The sequence below is a fragment of the Moschus berezovskii genome, chromosome 20, assembly GCF_049115385.1.
Source record: "Moschus berezovskii isolate FMDL1 chromosome 20, NW_MosBer_1.0, whole genome shotgun sequence".
Taxonomy (NCBI): domain Eukaryota; kingdom Metazoa; phylum Chordata; class Mammalia; order Artiodactyla; family Moschidae; genus Moschus; species Moschus berezovskii.
This window is the reverse complement of record NC_142479.1, coordinates 36,413,642-36,434,638: the sequence shown is the minus strand read 5'-3', so window position 1 is coordinate 36,434,638 and position 20,997 is coordinate 36,413,642. Positions and strand designations below refer to the sequence as shown.

General features: G+C 49.1%; 1 protein-coding gene across 2 annotated transcripts in view; it reads left to right on the top strand.

Annotated features, from left to right (window-relative positions):
* ITGAE (integrin subunit alpha E) overlaps positions 1–20,997 on the top strand; it is a 62,753-nt gene that overhangs the window by 11,096 nt on the left and 30,660 nt on the right. For both annotated transcript variants that reach the window (XM_088828792.1, XM_055403837.2), the window contains exons 2-10: positions 6,716–6,836; positions 14,840–14,931; positions 16,367–16,434; positions 16,743–16,860; positions 17,088–17,222; positions 17,649–17,764; positions 18,426–18,577; positions 19,597–19,750; positions 20,317–20,467. In XM_088828792.1, the coding sequence (XP_088684918.1) occupies positions 6,716–6,836; positions 14,840–14,931; positions 16,367–16,434; positions 16,743–16,860; positions 17,088–17,222; positions 17,649–17,764; positions 18,426–18,577; positions 19,597–19,750; positions 20,317–20,467 (1,107 nt within the window). The remainder of the gene's footprint in view (positions 1–6,715; positions 6,837–14,839; positions 14,932–16,366; positions 16,435–16,742; positions 16,861–17,087; positions 17,223–17,648; positions 17,765–18,425; positions 18,578–19,596; positions 19,751–20,316; positions 20,468–20,997) is intronic.

Sequence of the window (20,997 nt, the reverse complement as noted above, 5' to 3'; positions counted from 1 at the left end):
ATTTTATTTATTTATTTGGCTGCCTTTATTTGGGCTATGAACTGTAGCCCATCAGTTTCCTCTGTCCATGGGATTCTCCAGGCAAATATCCTGGAGTGTGTTGCCGCGCCCTCCTCCAGGGGGTCTTCCTGACCCAGGGATCGAACCTGCATCTCTTTTATGTCTTCTGCGTTGGCAGGTGGGTTCTTTACCATTACAGCCACCTGGGAAGCCCTAAGTTGTATATACTATCTTCTCATTTCATAAATGTCTTAGGCTCTTTTCTGATGTAGCCTTTTCATTCATATTGGTAATTTCTATGTTCTCTCTTTTTTTTTCTTCCTTGGTCAGTGTTGCTAGAGGTTTATCAGTTTTATTGCTGCTGCTGCTGCTAAGTCACTTCAGTCATGTCCGACTCTGTGTGATCCCATAGACGGGAGCCCACCAGGCTCCCCCTTCCCTGGGATTCTCCAGGCAAGAACACTGGAGTGGGTTGCCATTTCCTTCTCCAGTGTGTGAAAGTGAAAAGTGAAAGTGAAGTCGCTCAGTCGTGTCCGACCCTCTTTCTAAAAACCAAGCTTTGATTTTCTCTATGTGGATTAGTTTTCTATTTCATTGATATGCTAATATCTTTATTCCTTCCTGTATTCTCTCCAAGTTTGATTTGCTTTTCATTTAGCTTTTTGAGATGGAATATTAGATAACTAGTTTTCAGTTTTTCTTTCTTTTTTTAAAAACATATGCATATAATGCTGTATGTTTCCTCTAAGCACTTCTTTACCTGTATCACACAAGTTTTGATTTGTCCTATCTTAATTCTCATTCAGTTCAAAATATTTTAAGGTCTCCATTTTTGACCTTACATTATTTAGAAGTACATTGCTTATTTTCCAAGAAGTTCAGATTTTTCTTGCTTTCTTTTTGTTATTGATTTCTAGTTTAATTCTACTATAGTCAGAGAACATACTCTGGATTATGTAAATCCGTTGAAACTTACTGAGGTTTATTTTATGACCCGGCACACTTATGGTCAATTTTGATATTTCACGTGTCCTTGAAAAAAATGTTTACTTTGCCATTGTTGGCTTTAATATTCTGTTAGTCAATTATATCAAGCTTGTTAATTGTGTTGTTTAGAGCTTCTAAATACTTACTGGGTTTGGTTTTTTGTTTTTTTTGGTTTTTTTTTGGTCTGCTCTTATACCTAATATTAAAGACTTGTTAAATCTTTTAGTTCAATCAATTTTTGCTTTGTATAGTTTGAAGTAATGTTATTGGCGACATACATATTTAAAATTGTTATATCTTCCTTAGGGAGTGAAGAACCACATAGTCCTAAGTTTTGTATTTCTTTCTCTTCTTTAGTTAAAAGAATAGTTTATACCTGTCTGTTGCTTAAGGATTTTACTTTGTTCCTAAAATCTCTACTGCCAAGTGAAAAGCCATTAATTGCAGGAAAAAAAAAACTTCCATCAGTTTTTCAAAGGAAAAATTGTGATGCATTCCAGCCACCCCAATATCTAAATAACTTTTAATGATGGAAAAATTTATAAATTTACAAACAAAGCAAATATATATTAAAAACCCAATAATTTGAATATAAAATTACAATTTACAGATACAACTTATTGTAATGAAGGCTTGCTGTCCTCATTAGAGGAGGAAATGAAGACTTAGGGGTCGGTGGTGGAGGATGGGTGTGAGGGGTCGTTACTGGAAAAGTACATTTTCCCTTCTGTACTATTTCTCTACTGTTTTTTAACTTTTGGGGGACCCATGACTATCTTACATTCAAACTCGCTTTAAAAATAAAGTCACAGAGAAATATTTTGAGGGCAAAATAAATACTAAACCTTAAAATCACTAAGACACATGGAAATATCTTGTGCACTCAGTAGCCTGTAGAATTATAGAAGATACTATCTCTTCAGCCTCCTCGATGGGCATTCATATGCAAAACAAAGTATTTGAGGTTTACCCAAACTTGGGGCTTCCCTGGTGGCTCAGACGGTAAAGCGTCTGCCTGCAGTGTGGGAGACCAGGGTTCGATCGCTGGGTCGGGATGATCCCCTGGAGAAGGAAATGGCAACCCACTCCAGTACTCTTGCCTGGAAAATCTCATGGACAGAGGAGCCTGGTAGGTTATGGTTCATGGGGTTGCAAAGAGTCGGACACAACTGAGCGACTTCACTTTCACTTTCACACTTTCAAACATGCAAGCAATGCAGATTTGTTTCCTATGACATTGTTGGGCTAGAAACTCATGTAAGTAAATTGGTGCATATATTTTTACCTGAAAATGTAATGTCAGAATATACTTCCTTATAGCATGTTTATTTGGAGTATTCAGGGGTGAAATCATATCAATGTAAAAGAAAGGAATGTCCTTTTTTTAAGTGGCATAGCTGGGAGCGCCCTGGCAGTCCAGTGGTTAGGACTTGGTGCTTTAGTTGCCATGGTCCTGGATTCAGTTGCTGGTTGAAAACTAAGATCCTGCAAGCTGCGGGGTGTGGCCAAAGCAAAAACAAAAGAATTGAGCGAAACTCAAGAAGTGGCATAGCTTGTCAAGAGTCATTGTGACAACAAGTTGTTAACTGAGCAGTATTTGAACAGATAAGTCTATAGACTGAGCCTCACTTTGCCCTTTTTTTCCATGCAAACGTATATTGTAATTTTAAGCAGTGGCACAGCACGGTCAAACTGTGCTTTTGAAAATTCTTTCTGACTACTGGTATGGAAAGGATGACCTGGAGGGACAAATCTGGAAAGAGAAAGTCAGGAGACTAATGAATGTGTCCAAGCAGGAGAAAGTGAGGTCAGTGGGGCAGAACTGAGTCCCTGGGGACACCAAATTGCATGTGAGAATTCTGAGACTGATAAAGTGGTATTTCAAACCTATGAGAATAATATAACCTATTTGAGAAGGAATGCTGGGACAATTTCATTTGGGGGGAAGAAAAATTAAAGCTGGGTATATGCAAAAATAAAATCTAGAGACTTTCATGGCAGTCCAGTGGTTCAGTTCAGTTCAGTTCAGTTCAGTCACTCAGTCATGTCTGACTCTCCGCGACCCCATGAATCACAGCACGCCAGGCCTCCCTGTCCATCACCAACTCCCGGAGTTCACTCAAACTCATGTCCATTGAGTCGGTGATGCCATCCAGCCATCTCATTCTCTGTCGTCCCCTTCTCCTCCCGCCCCCAACCTTTCCCAGCATCAGACTCTTTTCCAGTGTGTCAACTCGTCGCATGAGGTGGCCAAAGTAATGCAGTTTCAGCTTTAGCATCAGTCCCTCCAATGAACACCCAGGATTGATCTCCTTTAGAATGGACTGGTTGGATCTCCTTGCAGTCCAAGGAACTCTCAAGAGTCTTCTCCAACAACACATTTCAAAAGCATCAATTCTTCGGCGATGCAGCTTTCTTCACAGTCCAACTCTCACATCCATACATGACCATGGGAAAAACCATAGCCTTGACTAGACGGAACTTTGTTGGCAAAGTAATACAGGGGACATGGGTTTGAACCTTGGTCAGGGAACTAAGACCCCACAAGCTTCATGGTGCAGCCAAAAGAAAAACGTCTAGATGAATCAAAGATGTAAGCATAAAAAAATGAAACAAATAACATACTGGAGAAAATAAGAGTAAATTAAAAAAATAATCTCTGGTGGGAAAGCATGACACAAGAAAAAGACTACATAATAAACGTAGGTTTGGGGAAAAATATAAGGAAGTTGAACAAATAGCTAAGTAACACATTGACAATTTCTTTTGGGAAAAAAAGCTCTTGTATATTAAATAAGGAAACTTCTCTGGTGGTCCAGTGGTTAGGACTCCAAACTTCTACTGTGGGGGGTGCGGATTTAATCCCTGGTCAGGGAACTAAAGATCCCACATGCCATGTTGTAAGGCTGCTGCTGAGTCACTTCAGTCGTGTCCGACTCTGTGCGACCCCATAGACGGAAGCCCACCAGGATCCCCCGTCCCTGGGATTCTCCAGGCAAGAACACTGGAGTGGGTTGCCATTTCCTTCTCCAGTTGTAAGGCTAAAAGAATGAAAAAGAAAACAATAAAGACCTCTTTAAGATGGGTAGTCCATTCTAAAGGAGATCAGTCCTGGGTGTTCATTTGAAGGACTGATGCTAAAGCTGAAACTCCAATACTTTGGCCACCTCATGCAAAGAGTTGACTCATTGGAAAAGACCCTGATGCTGGGAGGGATTGGGGGCAGGAGGAGAAGGGGACGACAGAGAATGAGATGGCTGGATGGCATCACCGACTCGATAGATATGAGTTTGAGTGAACTCCGGGAGTTGGTGATGGACAGGGAGGCCTGGCGTGCTCTGATTCATGGGGTCGCAAAGAGTCGGACACGACTGAGCGACTGAACTGAACTGAATGTACATGAATAGACAGAAAGCAACTTATAATAAGAGGCTTGACTTCACTCCTAATTAAAAAGTAGTTTTGGAAGAAAATGATGAGATACTCTTTTAAAACAAGGATGAAGAGGTCTGCACAGTCAGCTCAAGCAATGCTGTGGGAAATAGGCCTTCCATTTTGTTGTTGGAGTGCAAATTGGCACAGCCTCTTTGGGGAGCAATCTATCCATATCAATTCTGCCTCCCCAAGTTTTTCCCCCAAATTTTTAGTGAAGAATTTCCAAACATACAGAAAACTTGAAAAACATGTGCAATGGACAACCACATATGACAGATTTTGTTGTAGGAAGGGGGAGGCCCCCCTTCAGGGCCCCAGGAGCGGGCTCTTGTCTAACACTCAGAAAAGAATTGTCCGAGGAGACACGTGCTGACAAAGCAAGAAATTTTATTGGGAAAGGGCACCCCGGTGGAGAGCAGTAGGGTAAGGGAACCCAGGAGAACTGCTCTGACGCTTGGCTCGCAGTCTCGGTGATGGGATTAGTTTCTGGGTAGTCTTTGGCCAATCATTTTAATTCAGAGTCTTTCCTGGTGGCGCACGCATAGCTCAGCCAAGATGGATGCTAGCAAGAGGGATTCTGGGAAGTGGACGGACACATGGTGTCTCCTTTTGACCTTTCCCTAACTCTTCTGGTTGGTGGTGGCTTATTAGTTCCGTATTCCTTACCAGGATCTCCTGTCATAAAACACCTCATGCGAATGGTTACCAAAGGGTCTGGCCAGGGTGGGTGGTTTCAGTCAGTGTGCTTCCCCTAACAACTTGACAATGTACAGATTTTACAATATATATGTTTTTGTATATCACATACATGTAAAATATGTGTGATAGCGCAAATACAACAAAATGTTGACAATTGTAATTAATGTATATAAAAACATTTATTTATATCCATCTCTATGTAAATTGCCATCCATGTATATATCCAGCTATCCACCCATCAAGCCGTCTTACATTTTGATGCATTTCAAAGTAAATTACAGGCATCGGCACAGTTTATCCCTAAACATTTCAGCATACATGTTAACTAGAATTCAATATTTGCTTATTGTTCTTTTTTTTTTTTTTGAGGTAAAATTTACATAGTGAGCCACACAAATTTTAAGTGGATCTTTGATGTATTTTTGACAAATGCATGTCTTTGTAATCCAAATGCCTATAGAGATGTAGGCTTATTTCCAACACCCCAAAAAGCTCCTCTCTGCCCCCTCGCAGTTAACTCCCACCCCCACTCTCACTACTCCAGGCAATATTTTTTGCTACCGTTTTTTAATATTTATTTTTCTCTATTTATTCATTTCAGCTGTGCCTGGTCTCAGTTGCAGCACACGGGATCTTTAGTTGCAGGAACTCTTAGTTCAGCAGGTGGAATCCAGTTCCCTGACCAGGGATTGAACCTGGGTTCCCTGCATTGGGACCTCAGAGTCTTAGCCAATGGACCAACCAGGGAAGATTCACCCATCTTGTTGTGCATGTCAATTGTCTGTTTCTTTTTACTTCTGAATAGTATTCTATTGTCTGAAAATATCAGTTTATCCATTCCCCAGCAGATGGTCATTTGGGTTGCTCCAGTTTGGGACTGTTACAAATAGGTATTTTTGAGGACTGTCTTTTCTCTTGGGTCAATTGATGGAGGTATATGTAGACAGAATGTAAGCAGATCCTCTCCATTGGGCCCATAGACTATTTTAACTTTGGTAACTGACACAGTGATGATGTGTTCTGAGGCAGGTACAGAAAGTGAACAGTGGGAGGTGTGAGAAGGTGGGAAGTGCTCTGGGACAGAACCAAGGAAGGCTTCCTGGAGGAGGGGGCCTTGGTGCCAACATAGCTTGGTTTGGTAGGAGGGTCAGGGGTTCTGTGTCAGACACACCTGCATTCCAGTCCTATTCCTATGGAAAAAGACCCTTGGTTGATGAGCGGGGGTTGGGAGGGTGGGGGACTTCCCTGACTGTCCCTGGTTAAGACTTTACCCTTCCACTGCAAGGAGCACTAATTTGATCCCCACTCAGGGAACTAAAATCTTGCATGCCACAACTCATGGCCAAAGGGAAAAAAAAAAAAAAAAAAGAAGACCTCCGGGGGCAGGGATCCTTGGTACAGACACAGCTTGGTTTAGCTGGAGGATCAAGGGTTCTGGGTTAGATGTGCCTGTGTTCCAGTCCCATTCTTATGAAAAAAAAAAAAAAAAAATCCCTGGGAGTCCTGCTTTCCCATCTGTAAAGTGGAGATAATAGCATGGCAGGAGGCGATGGAATAACGATGCCTCTCCTGTCAATTGTTCTTTCCTCCTCAGGCCTGGCTCCCCTGGCCGCCTTCAATGTGGACGTGGTCCGGACCTGGGTGACTCCCGAGGGCGGCACCCCCTTTGTGCTTAGCTCCCTTCTGCATCAGGACTCCAGCACAAAGCAGACCTGGTGAGCAGGTAGGGGGTGGGCAGTGAGGACCGAAGGGTCCTTGGAGAGCTGGAGAAGGCCCCAGACAAGGCTGTGGCACCCTACTCCACAGCTTGGGAGAACCCCTTTCAGAAAGGCATGCAGGGGAGAGGCCATGAGCCCAGGGTCAGTCCTTGCAGCTGGCCCCTCACCTCACTCTGGCCTCTCCTGGGGTGGAGGAAGGGGAGACTAACTACCTCTCTTAAAATACAGTTTATCAAGGCTCTTTTGTCTCTTACAAAAATAACACATGCTCAATATAGAAATTTTGGGCAGTGACAAAAAAATATTTTTTTAATGGAAATTATGAGGCAGGCGGGCGTAGTGGTTACAAGTGAGGCAGGCTGTGGGTCTGGCCGCCATGGTTGGGTGACAGCTCCACTCTGTATTTATAGCAAGACACTCAGCCCCCAGCCTCAGGTTCTCATCTCTGCAGTGGGGGTGATATTTTCCTACTTTACAGGGTCGTCACAAAGACTGTTTGAGTTAATGCACGTTAAGGGTTTGACACAATTTATGGCCAAGTTTAAGATCAATGCACATCACTTTTTGTATTTTAAACATACCATCCATACCCACCCAGTAGATAAGCAAAACATCTTATCTGACAACATTCTGTTGGCCAGGATGTGGTGAAGGAGGAACTTGTGGAAATGCGAGTCGGTATCATCTCCTGGGAGAATCATTTTGCCGTATCAAGCAGGTCTGAGGATGCACATGGCCTTTGACTTGGGGATCCCACCCCTAGATACCAACCCCAGGGATATTCTCAGATACTTGTAGAGGTATTGACTGTGATGCTGCTATGAAATAAACGTCATCGGAAAGTGAAAGAAATAAGGTGTGAATCATCTAATGTGATGCCGAAAGCTGGTAAAATGAATGAACTGAGTGCAATGATTATGAACTGAGTCAATCTCGAAATATGTTGTAAAATGGAGAAGGCAGGTTGTAGAATGATTTATACCATGGCCCTTCACTCCACAAGCATGTGTTTATTTTAAAAATATTTATGTATTTGGCCGTGCCAGTCTTTAGTTGCAGTATGTGGGGTTTCTCCTTGGAGCATGTGGAATCTGATTCCCTGACTGGGGATCGAAACCAGGCCCCTTGCATTGGACCCAATGGACCACCAGAGTCCTTGCACAAGCATTCATACAGAGCACCTACTGTGTGCCAGGCCCTGCGGGTACCGTGGTGAACAAAGCAGACACAAATCCTTATGCTCAAGGAAGATAGACAACAAGCGAGTAGATCAAATGTGGGTTCTAACAGCTGGAGGTAGTGGTGGTATGTAGAGACATGTCTGGTTTTACAAGTTTTGCAGTCGAGGGTCACGACACACCCTCCAGCGTCCCCTGTTGTCACCAAGATGGCATTTAAAGCCGCTTTGTCTTGAGGCCAGGGTTCACTCAAGGTTCCTGCGTTGCCTGTCATGTTGTTGTGCCTCTTTATCTGCGGCAGCCCCTCCTCTCCCTGTGTTTATTGATGGTCACAGGGCTCTTCCTGGGTTTGCCCCAAGGCCCAGCTGCCCCTGGCTGGTTGCCTAACCCCTCATCCCCACCTCAGTTGCTTTGCTTCTGGTCAGTGGTCCAGGGTTTCCTGCCCACCCCACACACTGGAGCCATGAGCCCAGGGTCCAGACGGCTCTGGAGCAGAGTCGCTCAGGGGGTCAGACTTAGTGGAGCTCTGTTTGGTGGAGGATGGGTGGGCAGTGATGGCCCCTGAGGCAGCCTCATAGCCCTGAACTTGGGCCATGACCACACCAGCCAAGCAGGCTTGGACCCCCTGCTTGGTTTCCTCATTGTCCAGTGAAGAGGCTGATGACCGTTAGATTTAAGTGGTGAGGGCAGGGCCCATTCACTCATTCATTCATTCAGCAGTAATTGAGGGGCATCTGCTCAGGGCCAGGTAAAACTTGGGGCATAAGAGAGAGGAGACACAGTCCTGCCCCCAGGAAGCTCCGAGGCTCTTGCGGGAAAAAGACCCATTGGTCGACTGGCAGGAAGGATAACTGCTCTGTGGGGATGTCCAGGGCGCTTTGGTGACATGGAGCCACATATGTCCTTCAGTCAGAGGATATGCAATGTCACTGGGACCTAGGGGCTGAGTAGGAATTAGAAGGCATAGGAGAGGGAGTCAGCATACAGCAGGGCGTCAAGGCTGGGAGCAGCTTGGGCAGAAGTCTGGAAGTCAGCCTGAGCAAGTCAGGGAGCTGGGAAGTCATTGGCTGCTGAGGCCGAGCACGATGAGAATTGGATGGAGGAAGTGGCTGTGCTCCGTCCCCCTGCATGAAAGGTGCGGGGAGCCAGAAAGGCTTGAAGCAGCAAGGGCGGTGAGAAGGTTGTTAGGAATGTTCTGGCTGCAGGAAGATGAATTAAAGGTAAGCATTGCTGTGTTTTGTTCTGGTAAAGTTTTACTGCTGCATTGTTGCACAGAAAACTGCACCTGGCATCAGCGTGCCGCTCCACGAATGTTCACGAAGTGAGCCACCCATGTAAGCCGCGTCCGTACAAGAGGCAGAAGAGGACCTGCGCCCCACAAGCCCCCGACAGCCATGTGCTTCCTACCAGGCACATCCTGGGTGGGAGTTAACCCCTGTCCCCACGTGCCCTCCCCCGCCCCCCACCCCCTCCCCCGTCTCCATAGACTGGCTTTGCCTGTTCTTGAACTTATCATAAGCAAGGCGTACAGTCAGGCTTCTCTCCCTCAGCATCCAGTCTAGGAGTTTCACCCGTGTTGCCTGTGGCAGTGGTATCCATTGTCATAGACAGAGTTTTCCCTTGTGGGAACAGTGCTGATGCGAGGTGTTCTGGCAGTTTCCTTGGGCTATGACAACCAGCACAGCTCTGCATTTTCTTTCACTAGGCATCTTTATCAGGCACCGGGGTGCCCAGCTGTGGAATCGCCAGATCATGGCTTCTGCACTGGGTCAGCATTCAGTTTTAACAAAGTTTGCAGTGCATGACATTTGGATTGCTCCCCCAGCTCATCAAGGTTAAGGCTGGGTTTCAGCCCGAGTTATCTGTGACTGTCTCCTGCCCAGCCCCCCTCCCACCAGTACCCCAGCAAGGCCCTCACCACACCCACTTCAGGCCCAACAGACTTTAACCCCCTTCTCTCAGAAGCCAAGCCAAAAGACCACAGCGGAGGATGGGTCTTTGAAGTTCCCAGAGCAGAAGACTCTGAGCCACCTCACCTCCCACTCCAGGGCTGGGGGAAGAGCCCTCTTGGGCTCAAGAAAACCTCCCCGAACACCTGCTGAGGCAGAGAGGGGCTCACAGGTTTGAATGTGCAGGGGAGGAGGATGTGGTGGGAGGCACTTCTGGGTTTCAAACCTTGGCGCCTGAGACCACGGGCTGCTCACAGGGCAGGAAATGCATTTCTGGCCGTCTGGACCACAGAGGAACCAGCTGGGGTCCCTGGGCAAGGATGATGTGTCCCCTCTTTCCCTCATGTCATTTCTCTGTAAGATGTAACAGCCAGAGCTGGCAGTATCATGGACTTGGCTGCTGGAGAAGGTGGAGTGGGATATAAAAGCTTTCCCCTGTGGTGGCTGAGACGGTAAAAGGGTCTACCTGCAATGCGGGAGACCTGGGTTCGATCCCTGGGTCAGGAAGATCCCCTGGAGAAGGAAATGGCAACCCACTCCAGTACTCTTGCCTGAAAAATTCCATGGCTGGAGGAGCCTGACAGTCCATGGGGTCGCAAAGAGTTGGACACTACTGAGCGACTTCACTTTCACTTCACCCGGGAAGTATGGGAATGGACTCTGAGTGAGAGCTGGATGAAGGCAGGAGACGGGCTGCACTCAGCCCAGGTGTAATAGAGTCTCTGGGGCTATCAGCTGATGGTTAAGTCAGTTAGAGTTTAGTTTGCCAGTCTCTCGGTGGATAAACCTGGAGATCAAGAGACCACCCACCATGCAGGGGCTGGTTAAAGGGGTGAGCAGCAGAAGCAGCTCAGATTAGGCCCCAGGCCATGGCGTTGCGTGACTATGATATGAAAGGCAACCTTGGGTTCTGCAGTGTGCAACCTGTGCAACTGTACATGGTAGTCCCACCAGAACTCACAGTCTAAGTGGGAACAAAAGTCAGGGATAAGTACAGGTGTCCAGGAGTGAGGGCTTCCTAGAAAGCTTGGAAGGGGTCAAGGTGCTCCTTCTTTTGGGAAGGCTTCTTCCGGAGCTGGTATTTAGGAAGACTGTTCTACAGGAAAATGAGGTGAAAAGCATCACAAACAGAAGTAACAGCTTAAGTCAAGGCCTAAAGGAGGAAGGAGACCTGAGGCTATTCTAGGCATGCACCTACACCACCAAAATGTGGTGTGGGTTAGAGCCCAGTTCTGAGCCCACCTTTATGGGGGGGCAGAGAATAAGGTGCTGGGCCCAGGGCTGAGGCTCGGGCAGGGCAGGGTCTGGGAAAAAGGCAAATTTGCTGAGCAGGTAACCTAATCTGGGGGCTCAGATTTAAGCCCACAATGCTGAGCTGCACGCGGCCCTCCTCAACCTCACCCTACACTGGCCCCCTCACCTGCTGCCTGAATGGTCATTCAATCATCACTCAACAAATATTTATCAAGCCCCTGCTCTGTACCACACTCCAGGTACCTTAAATAATACAACAAACAAGATAGATAAGATCCTTGGGGAACTTATCATCTAGGGGGAGAGAGAGATAATAAACGGTGAAAAAGTGAACAGGATGCCATCAAACAGGACAAGTTCTGGGAAGGGAATGAATGGGCTGATGAAAAGCAGAGAAACTGGGTTGTGATGTGAGGTTGGTTGGAGAAAGCATTTGTGACAGTTAAGCGAGGCCAATGAGTGAGAATGGGCCAGGTTTGGGGAGAGGAGGGGACAGCAAGGCAGAAGGCCCAAGCCAGCAAAGAGCTGGGGGCAGCCTAGGAACAGCAGCCAGCCAGTGTGGAGCTAGAGCTTGAGGAGCAAAGGAGCTGGAGGGGAGTCTCAGGGTTGGGGAAGGTGCTAGATGGTGCAAGGCCCTGTTGGCTGCAGCAAGGGGTATGGGCAGACTCTTTCTAAGGGCATGGGAGGTTGTTGATGTAGGGGAGTGATGTGGTATAATTTCCAAGACTGAATTTTAAAAAAGAAATAACAGGAGGCTATTACTGCACATCAGGCGAGATGATGGTGGCAGGGGAAACAGAGAGAAGGGATGTTCTCTAGATATAATTTGGAGGAAAAACCAGTAGGGTTTACTGATGCATTTGATGGAGGGGATGAGTGAAAAAATGAAGCAAGGATGCCCCCCAGGCCTCGGACTCCAGAACATGGTGGTCAGGAGTGACATGCATCCGTGGCGGGGCGATGGAAAGGTTCAGTTCAGTAGCAGGAGGACAAGACCATAGTTCTGTTTTGGACATTCTAAATTTGAGAGACCTGTTAGGCAATGGGCAGTGGGTTATTTATTACTTTCCTAGGGCTACTATAACAAAGTCACCACAAACGTGGGACTTTCATGGTGCTCCAGTGGTTAAGAATCCATCTTCCAGTGCAGCGGACAAGGGTCTAATCCCTGATCAGGGAACTAAGATCCCACATGCTGTGGGGCAACTAAACCTGTGTGCTGCGTCCACTGAGCCTGCAAGCCACGGCTAGTGAGTCCATGTTCGGCAACAAAAGATCCCGCATATAGCAACTAAGACCCGATACAGCCAAAATAAATAAGTTAAAAATTCACAACAAACTTAAGTGGCTTAGAACAGTACACATTTGTGCAGAAACCACAGTTCGGTGGTTAAGACTCTGCCTCTCCAATGCAGGGGGCACAGGTTTGAACCCTGGTCAGGGAACTAAGATCCCACGTGCCCTGTGGCCAAAAAGAAAAAAGAAAAAACAAGTTTATTATCTTAAAGTTTTGAAGGTCAGAGTCCTTCACGGGTCTTACTGAACTAAAATCAAGGAGTTAGCAGGGCTTTGTTCCTTTAGGGGCTCAAGAGGAGAATCTGTACCCTCACTTCTTTTAGCTTCGAGGGACTGCCTGCATCCCTTGGCTTGTGGCCCCCTCTTCCATCTTTAAGGCCAGCAGCACCTCCCTCTGATAAGGACCCTTGTGATTACATTGATGTGCATGCGTAGTTGCCCAGTCATATACGATTCTCTGCGATGCTTTGGACTGTAGCCCAGCAGTCTCCTCTGTCCATGGGATTTTTCAGGCAAAAATACTGGAGTGGACTGCCATTTTCCTCCTCTAAGGGATCTTTCCGACTCTCAGATTGAACCTGAATCTCCTGTGTCTCCTGCATTGCAGGTGAATTCTTTACCTGCTGAGCCATCGGGAAAGCCTGATTACATTGGGCCTACCCACATAATCCAGGATAAACTCCCCGTCACAAGATCCTTAACTTAATCACATCTACAAAGTGCCTTTTGCCATAAAAAGTAGCTTATTTATGGGTTCTGGGGATTAAGACATGGACTTCTCTGGGAGTGGAAGGGTCATTATTCTATTTTCTATAAATATGCTGATCTGGCTTTTTTTCTTCTTTTTTCCAAGGATGAAGCTAATTTTTATTTATTCTTATTTTTATTATTTTTTGGCTGTGCCACACAGCATGTGGTATCTTAGTTCCCTGACCAGGGATTGAACCCTCACTCCTTGCATTGAAAGTACAGAGTCTTAACCATTGGACTGTCAGGGAAGTCCTTCATTTGGCTGCTGGTGGAGGGATCCTAGCATTGCAGGTATAAAGATGGGGATGTCAGCATTTGTAGGTGTACTGAAGCCAGCGATTGGAGGGGATCAATAGGGAGAGTGTGTGGTGAGGGATACAGGGACCCACCCAGCCCAGGTGACATTTAGAAGTCAGACAGCAAAGGAACAAGCCAAGGATTGGGAGAAGGAATAGTGAGGGAGGTCAGGGGAAATCCAGAAGAAAGTGGTACAAGGGGGAGATGGGCCCTTAAGTCCAGGGCTGCTGAGAGGTTGAGGAAGACGAGGACAGAAAGGTATCCCTTGGACTTGGCAATGTGGGGACCACCACTGACCCTGACAGGAGTCCTATCAGGGTGGAAGTCATAAGCTGGGGAGGGCACACACACAGTATAGATTTTATTATTATCCTGTCAACCGTGAAAGGTAAAGTGAATATCTTTCATAACTTCCTAAAATGTCAAGTAACAAGAGGCGAGGAAGTGGCAACACAACCTTGTTTCTGGCCCCCAATCCACCGTAGCTCATTATGACCTGTCTCAGCGTGTGGTTCCCTTTCATAAAGCCCTCTGTGGCTTCACACTGCCCTTGGTGTAAAACCCTGGACTTGCTTCCCTGTTACCCTTCCCCAATGCCCCCTACTCACAGCCCTTCAGACAGGAGACCTCCCTGCCGTGGGGATGCTCTTATCCTCCCTGGCTGGCATGGACACTGAGAATATTTAGGCCGACACTGTCTCTGCGCCTCTCTGGGTTCTGGGTGGGGGGCAGTGTTTGCCATTGGGAATCACGTCTCCTGAGGCTGCCTTAACCAAGCCGAGGTGCCCAGAACCTCCAGTTCTGACAAGCCCCTGGGAGAGGGGGCACTAGAATGCTCTTCTTAGGAAGCATGGTCATTGAAGCCAGGTGGGGGCAGGTCCCCCCAGCAGCCACTAGGAAGCCAACACTGCCTGCAACAGAAACAACTGCGCTGCTGGTGGCTTCCTGGTGCCCCCCACCCCCCACCATCAAAGAGCAGAGAGTCTTTATTTACCACCAGTATCACCCCATGTCTGTCAGGGTGGGCCAGCAGGCAGAGAGGGGAGGTATTTAGCCATTGCCTGCTAGAAACCGTGTGAAGGTTAAAGCCCGTGCCTCCCTTGAAATGCAGATCCACTCTCCCAGGCTGGGAGCCTGCCTGCCTGGCCTGGTCTGGTCTTTTCCATCGTTTTCTAGATGGGGAGCCTGTGGGTCTGTGGGCCTGGAATGGAAGGAGCGAGCCTGGGCAGTGAGGAGGAGACAGGGGATCACTGACAGGCTCGACTCTTTTGCTCAGGCTCCTGGTCACCAGCCCCAGAACCAGCCGAACAGCAAAGCCCCTGCATCAGTGTTCTCTCATCCAGGATGAGCTCCACTGCCAACCAGTAGGTAAGTCAGCCCCCAGTCCAGGGAATGCTCCCAGGACCTCCCTTCTAGGAATCCCACTCATCCAGGCCAATCATTCCAGCCCCGGCCCCACCTAATCCGGTCCCTCCACCACAGACTCCACCACAACAAGCCTTCCATCCTGGTGCCCAATCCCATCTCTACCCAACCCTAACCCCTAACCCATCTTTCCAGACCCAATTCTAACAATGAAAATGAAATCCAAAATGTATGGAGTGCTTACCATGGCGCCTGACACTCTGTTACGTACTTCGTGTACTTTTAATTCTCAAAACCACAGACTTTTACAGAAGAGGAAGCTACAGTTCAGAGAAGGCCTCTGGCTTCCAGTATGACTAACATCAGATATCTGGGTAGTACCAAACGTGCGAACCCAGCTCCACTTAATTCCAAAACCCAACCTACCCCAACTCATTGCACCTCAGTGGGACCCAACCCATCCACCTCCTGTCTGACTGTGGCCATCCTGTCGTCCAGCATGTTGTTGTTGTTGTCAGTACGTTGTGTCCAACTCTTTGCAGCCCCAGGGACTGCAGCACGCCAGGCTTCCCTGTCCTTCACCATCTCCTGGAGCTTGCTCAAACTCATGTGCATTGAGTTGGTGATGCCATCCAACCATCTCATCCTCTTTTGTCACTTTCTTCTCCTGCCTTCAATCTTTCCCAGCATCAGGGTCTTTTCCAGTGCGTGGGGCCTGCCATATATTAAGTGTTCAATAATGCTGTTTGAATGAACAAAGGAATGTACCTCCTTCACTCGTTGACCAAACACTCCCCATCCCACGCAGTCCAGCTGAAGGCCCATTTTTGCTGACGACCTCTCGGCCGTGACAGGTGGAGTCCTAGACTGTGTGGGAGGCCCTGTGTCGAACAGCCTCCATCTCTGCCTGAGAAGGAGACATGGTCCGGCATGGTGGCTGAGTGATCCTCTGACTCAAATACGAGAGTCTGCTGAGGTCCACAGTGGGGAGGGAGCGGAAGGAGCTATGCTTCTGCCCCTGGGGTTATGGGGCAGTAAGATTCCCCAGGGACGGGACCTGGAGAGGGGAGGGTTCATTGGGCTCTGTGGCCAGTTCCTCAGCCTCTCGCCCTCCTGCCCCGTGCTGCACACACACACCAGCTGCTGCTTCTCTACCTGCCTGCCCACCAGCCCAGGGGCCCCTGAGGAACCAGCAGCAGGTGTCAGTGTTTCTGTCACAGGCCAAGCATAGCGCAGACATCATGGGGCACATGTTGAGTGAGACACCGAACGAGCCTGGGGAGAGGCTTGTCCTTGAAGGCTCCCCCATCCAGCGGTTGCTCTGAGTGGCCAGCTGGTCCTCATGGGGCCTTGGCCAAGATGGCCCTGTGGCCTTGACCTTGGCTCCAGGGTTGCCTCCCGACATCCCTCCCCCCTTACCTGGGCTTCACTGTTTCAGAGCACGTCCCCATCCCAAAGGGGAGGTACCAGGGAGTGACGGCTGTCCGGAACCATCACGGTGTTTTGGTGAGTGTGCGTGGCATAGGGGATGGAAGCCCAGGGGAGCTGGTGATGACCCCTGTGGTTGACCCCTCTGGATACTAGCCCTGGCTGGTGTGTTATTCTCAGGGCTGATGGTGGCTCTGACCTGGGTACACTGTGTGACCCAGCACACTGATGCTGGCACTGACTCCTTCTCCCCCTGGGAAGGGGTGAACAGGCTGTTCTGTGGCCCCCGCCTGGTTGAGGCTCTGCGTTCTGGCATGGGGGTGTGGGTGTGCCCTGGGCCAGGGGTGATTCAGGCTTTCCCCTTCTTTGTTCCTCCCTTCTACTAGGTCTGCATTCAAGTGCCAACCCGGCAGCCCCACAGCCTCAGCTCAGAGCTCACAGGCAACTGCAGCCTGCTGGCCCCTGACCTCAATCCCCGGGCCCAGGTCTACTTCTCCAACCTTGGTAAGGACTGGACCTGCATCGGCCTTGGACAGCTTTGAGGGCTCTCCTGGGGCCTGCAAGAAGAGGCAGAAGCCTGTGGTAGATGCGGAGGGACACAGGGGCCTGGAGAGGGCAGGGCAGCCTTGGGCCCCCCATGAAGAGAACCAAGGAAAGCTAAGTGAGGGCTGGCCTGGAGGTGAACCAGGAAGCCGTCTGACTCTGAGTTCTTCCATGTGGACTTTTTAAAGAAAAATTTCTGGATCCCAACGCCCCTGTGGATGCTGGAGCCTGCTTCAGGGACAAAAAAGGCAGCACAGAGAACACAGCCAGGAGGCGACGGGATTTGAAGGTGGAAGAGGAGGAAATGGAGGAGGAGGCAGCTGGTGAGAAGAGGCAGATCTGGGCTGCTCCCAGAGGCTGTCAGAGCTGACCCCTAGGCTGGCGACCTCCAGGGGTGAGGTGTGCCTTTTCCAAGAGGTGGGGAGCAGGGGCTGGATTCTGCAGGCTTGACCAGTCCCAGCTCTGTCTCCCTAATCTTACAGATGGGGAAACTGAGGCCCAGGGAGCAGGGGTGCTGGGAGAGACTCATACAGCATCAGTGCCTGAGCAGGTTCTGGCTCTCTCTGCCTCTGAGACAAAGGCTTCACTCTTTGGAGTGGCACTTGAGTCCTCCCTGAACTGAGCCTTCAGGGCTTGACCGGGTGGGTGCCCTTCAGAGCTTGACCGGGTTGGTGCCCTTCAGAGCAGGGAGAGCTGCCCTCATTCCAAATGCCACACCCACTCCTAACCTGCTCCCTGTCTTGGCCCAGGCACCGAGATTGCCATCGTCCTGGATGGCTCAGGAAGCATTGAGCCCCGAGACTTCCAGAAAGCCAAAGACTTCATCTACGACATGATGAAGAACTTTTATAAGAAGTGCTTTGAGGTGGGCTTCACTTAGAGCTGGATTCACACAACTTGTGGGTTGTCTACCACCATGAACAAACTGCTTTAAAACATTCACCAAGGATCTGTTCTCCTTCTCTGGGTCAGCTATTCAGTTTGGGCTCAGCTGGGTGGTTCTTCGGCTGTCCTTGCTGCTGCTGCTGCCGCTGCTAAGTTGCTTCAGTCGTGTCCAACTCTGTGCGACCCCATAGACGGCAGCCCAAGTTAATTCCTGCCGTTGCAGACAGCTGCTTGACTGGACCCTAAATTGCCTTCACTTTTCTGGGCCATGTGTCTCCAGCAGCCCAGCCCAACTCTTTCATGGCAAGCACTTTCCAATCCTCTCATTGCATCACATTTGCTGATGTCCATTGGCCAAAGCAAGTCACCACAGCCTATTCCAGAGTCAGTGTGGAAGAGGGGGCTACACAGGGACATAGATTCAGGGAGAAGCCCATGATTCACCAGGAGCCATTATTATCACACTTTTCTCCACCCCTACTGGCTTAGAGGTTCCCCTCTGCCTGAGCATCTCCTCCTGCCCAGAGACTAGGAGGAATGAGTGGATTCTTCCACTTCTTCCAGGGGGGAGCCATCGAAAGGGTAGAGGTAGCCTTGAGCAGCTCTGCCAAACTCCTCCCCTCTTGGCCCCTGCCCTGCAGTGCCGATTTGCCGTGGTGCAATATGGGGAAGTCATCCAGACCGAGCTTGACCTTCTGGAAAGCCAAGACATTAGAGCCTCCTTGGACAGAGTCAAGAACATCACTCAAGTGGGGAATGTTACCAAGACTGCCTCTGCCATGCAGCACGTCCTGTGAGTTATCTGTAGCCCTACTGGCTGCCAGTCTGTGGCCCTGCCCGGAGGTTCTGAGACATCCTGCTTGGAGAAGGTGGCTGGACAGACTATGTAGAGGACAGGGTCAGGGTTCAGGCTCTTCTTTGGCTAAAAGGGGACTGTGAGGTCTTCCAATCCAGCCTTGGCTGATGGATGACACCCCAGGACAGTCCTCAAAAAATTCTCCCAAAAACTCCTCCTGTGAGCAGCAGTGGGGCACAGTGCTTACCAGAGGAGTGAGTGGGCAGGCTCCCTGGCTTCAGTCCCAGCTCCAATTTGCACTCGTGAGACTTTGGGAAAGCTGTTTAACTTCTTTGTGCTTCAACTGCCTCACATTAAAATTGAGAATCATGGTGAATTCCTTGGTGGTCCAGTGATTAGGATTCTGCACTCTCACCACTGAGGTCCAGGTTCAATCCTTGTTCGGAAAACTAAAATCCTACAAGCTGCAAGGGGTAGCCAGATAATAATAATAGTTGTACTTGCCTTATAGGACTTTTGAGGATAAATGGGTTAAAATATGCTCAGTGCTAGGTTTTCTCTGCTGGTTCAGTGGTTAAGACGGTGCACTTCCAATGCAGAGAGCATAGGTTTGGTCCCTAGTTGGGGAACTAAGATCCCACAGGGTGCGACCAAAAAGAAATATATATGGTTCTTACCACAGTGGCTGGCACATACGTGCTGTGTAAATCTTAGCCACTGTAATTAATATCACTATTAGTTTGACATACACACAAGGAATAGACTCCAGTGCTGTCCTCTGGTGTCACCTGTCTGTTGGGAGCAGGTGAGGGGTAAGAACACGTGCGCTGCGGTCTTACCTCCTGTACCTGTGCTACTGTGTACCCAGGGATATCACCACCCCTCTTTGGGGCTCTGTTCTCCTAGGAGGGCTCCGTAATCCTCTTCGATTCTAAAACAAGCCAGTGAATAAAACCTCCTCAGGGCTCAGTCAACTGTCTGGCAAAGTTCTCTCCCTTTCCCCCTCCCCGACTTAGAGATAACATCTTCACACCAAACCAAGGCTCGAGAGCAAAGGCATCCAAGGTCATGGTGGTGCTCACCGATGGGGAAATCTTCCTGGATCCCCTCAACCTCACGACTGTCATCAATTCCCCAAAGATGCGCGGTGTTGAGCGCTTTGCCATTGGGGTAAGAGCCAGGAGCTGGGGGTAACTTGTGACTCTGTACAGCCTGAGGCAGTGAGGAGCCAGAGTTCCTCGAGGGGCATCAGAAAGCAGCTTACCCAAACCCTGCTCCAGTCACAAACACCAACTTCTCTCAGCCCCTGTGTCCCATGCTACCCACACCCCCAACCCCACTCAGGGTCTTCCCCCAGATGGCTCATTTCCCACTGGTGGTCACAGCTTACTCTCCCAGAAGTTATGGGGAAAGCACTGGATGCCCTGGGAGGCCCTGGGAGGGAAGGTTCCTGGAGGAACTGGTGCAAAGCCGAGTCTCAGAGGACAAAAGGAGCCACTGACCTAGTGCCCGGGGAAGGCTGGAAGGACTGCAGGCACAGGAAACAGCGTGGGCAGAGGTGGGGGGCCCTGGTGTGCTCAGGAACAAACAGGTAGAGTGTGTGGGGAAGCAAGGTACAGGGAAAGAAGGAAGCAGGTGATGGGGGGCCCTGAAGGCCAGACGGAGGGGCTCAGCTCTCTCCCTGGGCCTTGAGACCACTCATGGTGCTGGCCCACTGACCTGGGGCCTCTGTGCAGGTGGGAGAAGCATTTAATAAAAGTAAAGCATACAATGAGCTGAAACTGATCGCCTCGGACCCCGATGAGGATCATGCCTTCAAGGTGACCAACTACATGGCTCTGGATGGGCTGCTGAACAAACTGCAGGAGAGCATCATTCGCGTGGAAGGTGAGGCTCCAGGGCCCTGGCCACCCTGTGGCGGCCCCCTCGGCATTCAGCAGGAGGCCCAAGGCCCGCCCTCCAGCCCCATCCCCATCCTCCCTCCATGTAGCACTCTGGCAACTCCCGTCACCTCTCTGAGCCTCAGCTGTTCCATCTCTAAAAAGGCAACAACTGACCGGGGAAAATGCGGGAAGGAATAGTTAGGGAGTTTGGGATCAACGGGTACACACAGCTATGTTTAAAATGGATAACCAACAAGGACCTACTTACTGTATAGCACATGGGACTCTGCTCAATGTTATGTGGTAGCCGGGATGGGAGGAGGGTTTGGGGGAGGAGAATGGATACTTGTATATGTATGGTTGAGTTCCTTCACTGTCCACCTGGAACTATCACAACGCTGTTAATCGGCCATACTCCAATATGAAATGAAACTGTTAGTCACTCAGTTGTGTCCGACTCTTTGCGACCCTATGGACTGTAGCCTGCCAGGCTCCTCTGTCCTTGGAATTCTCCAGCAAGAATACTGGAGTGGG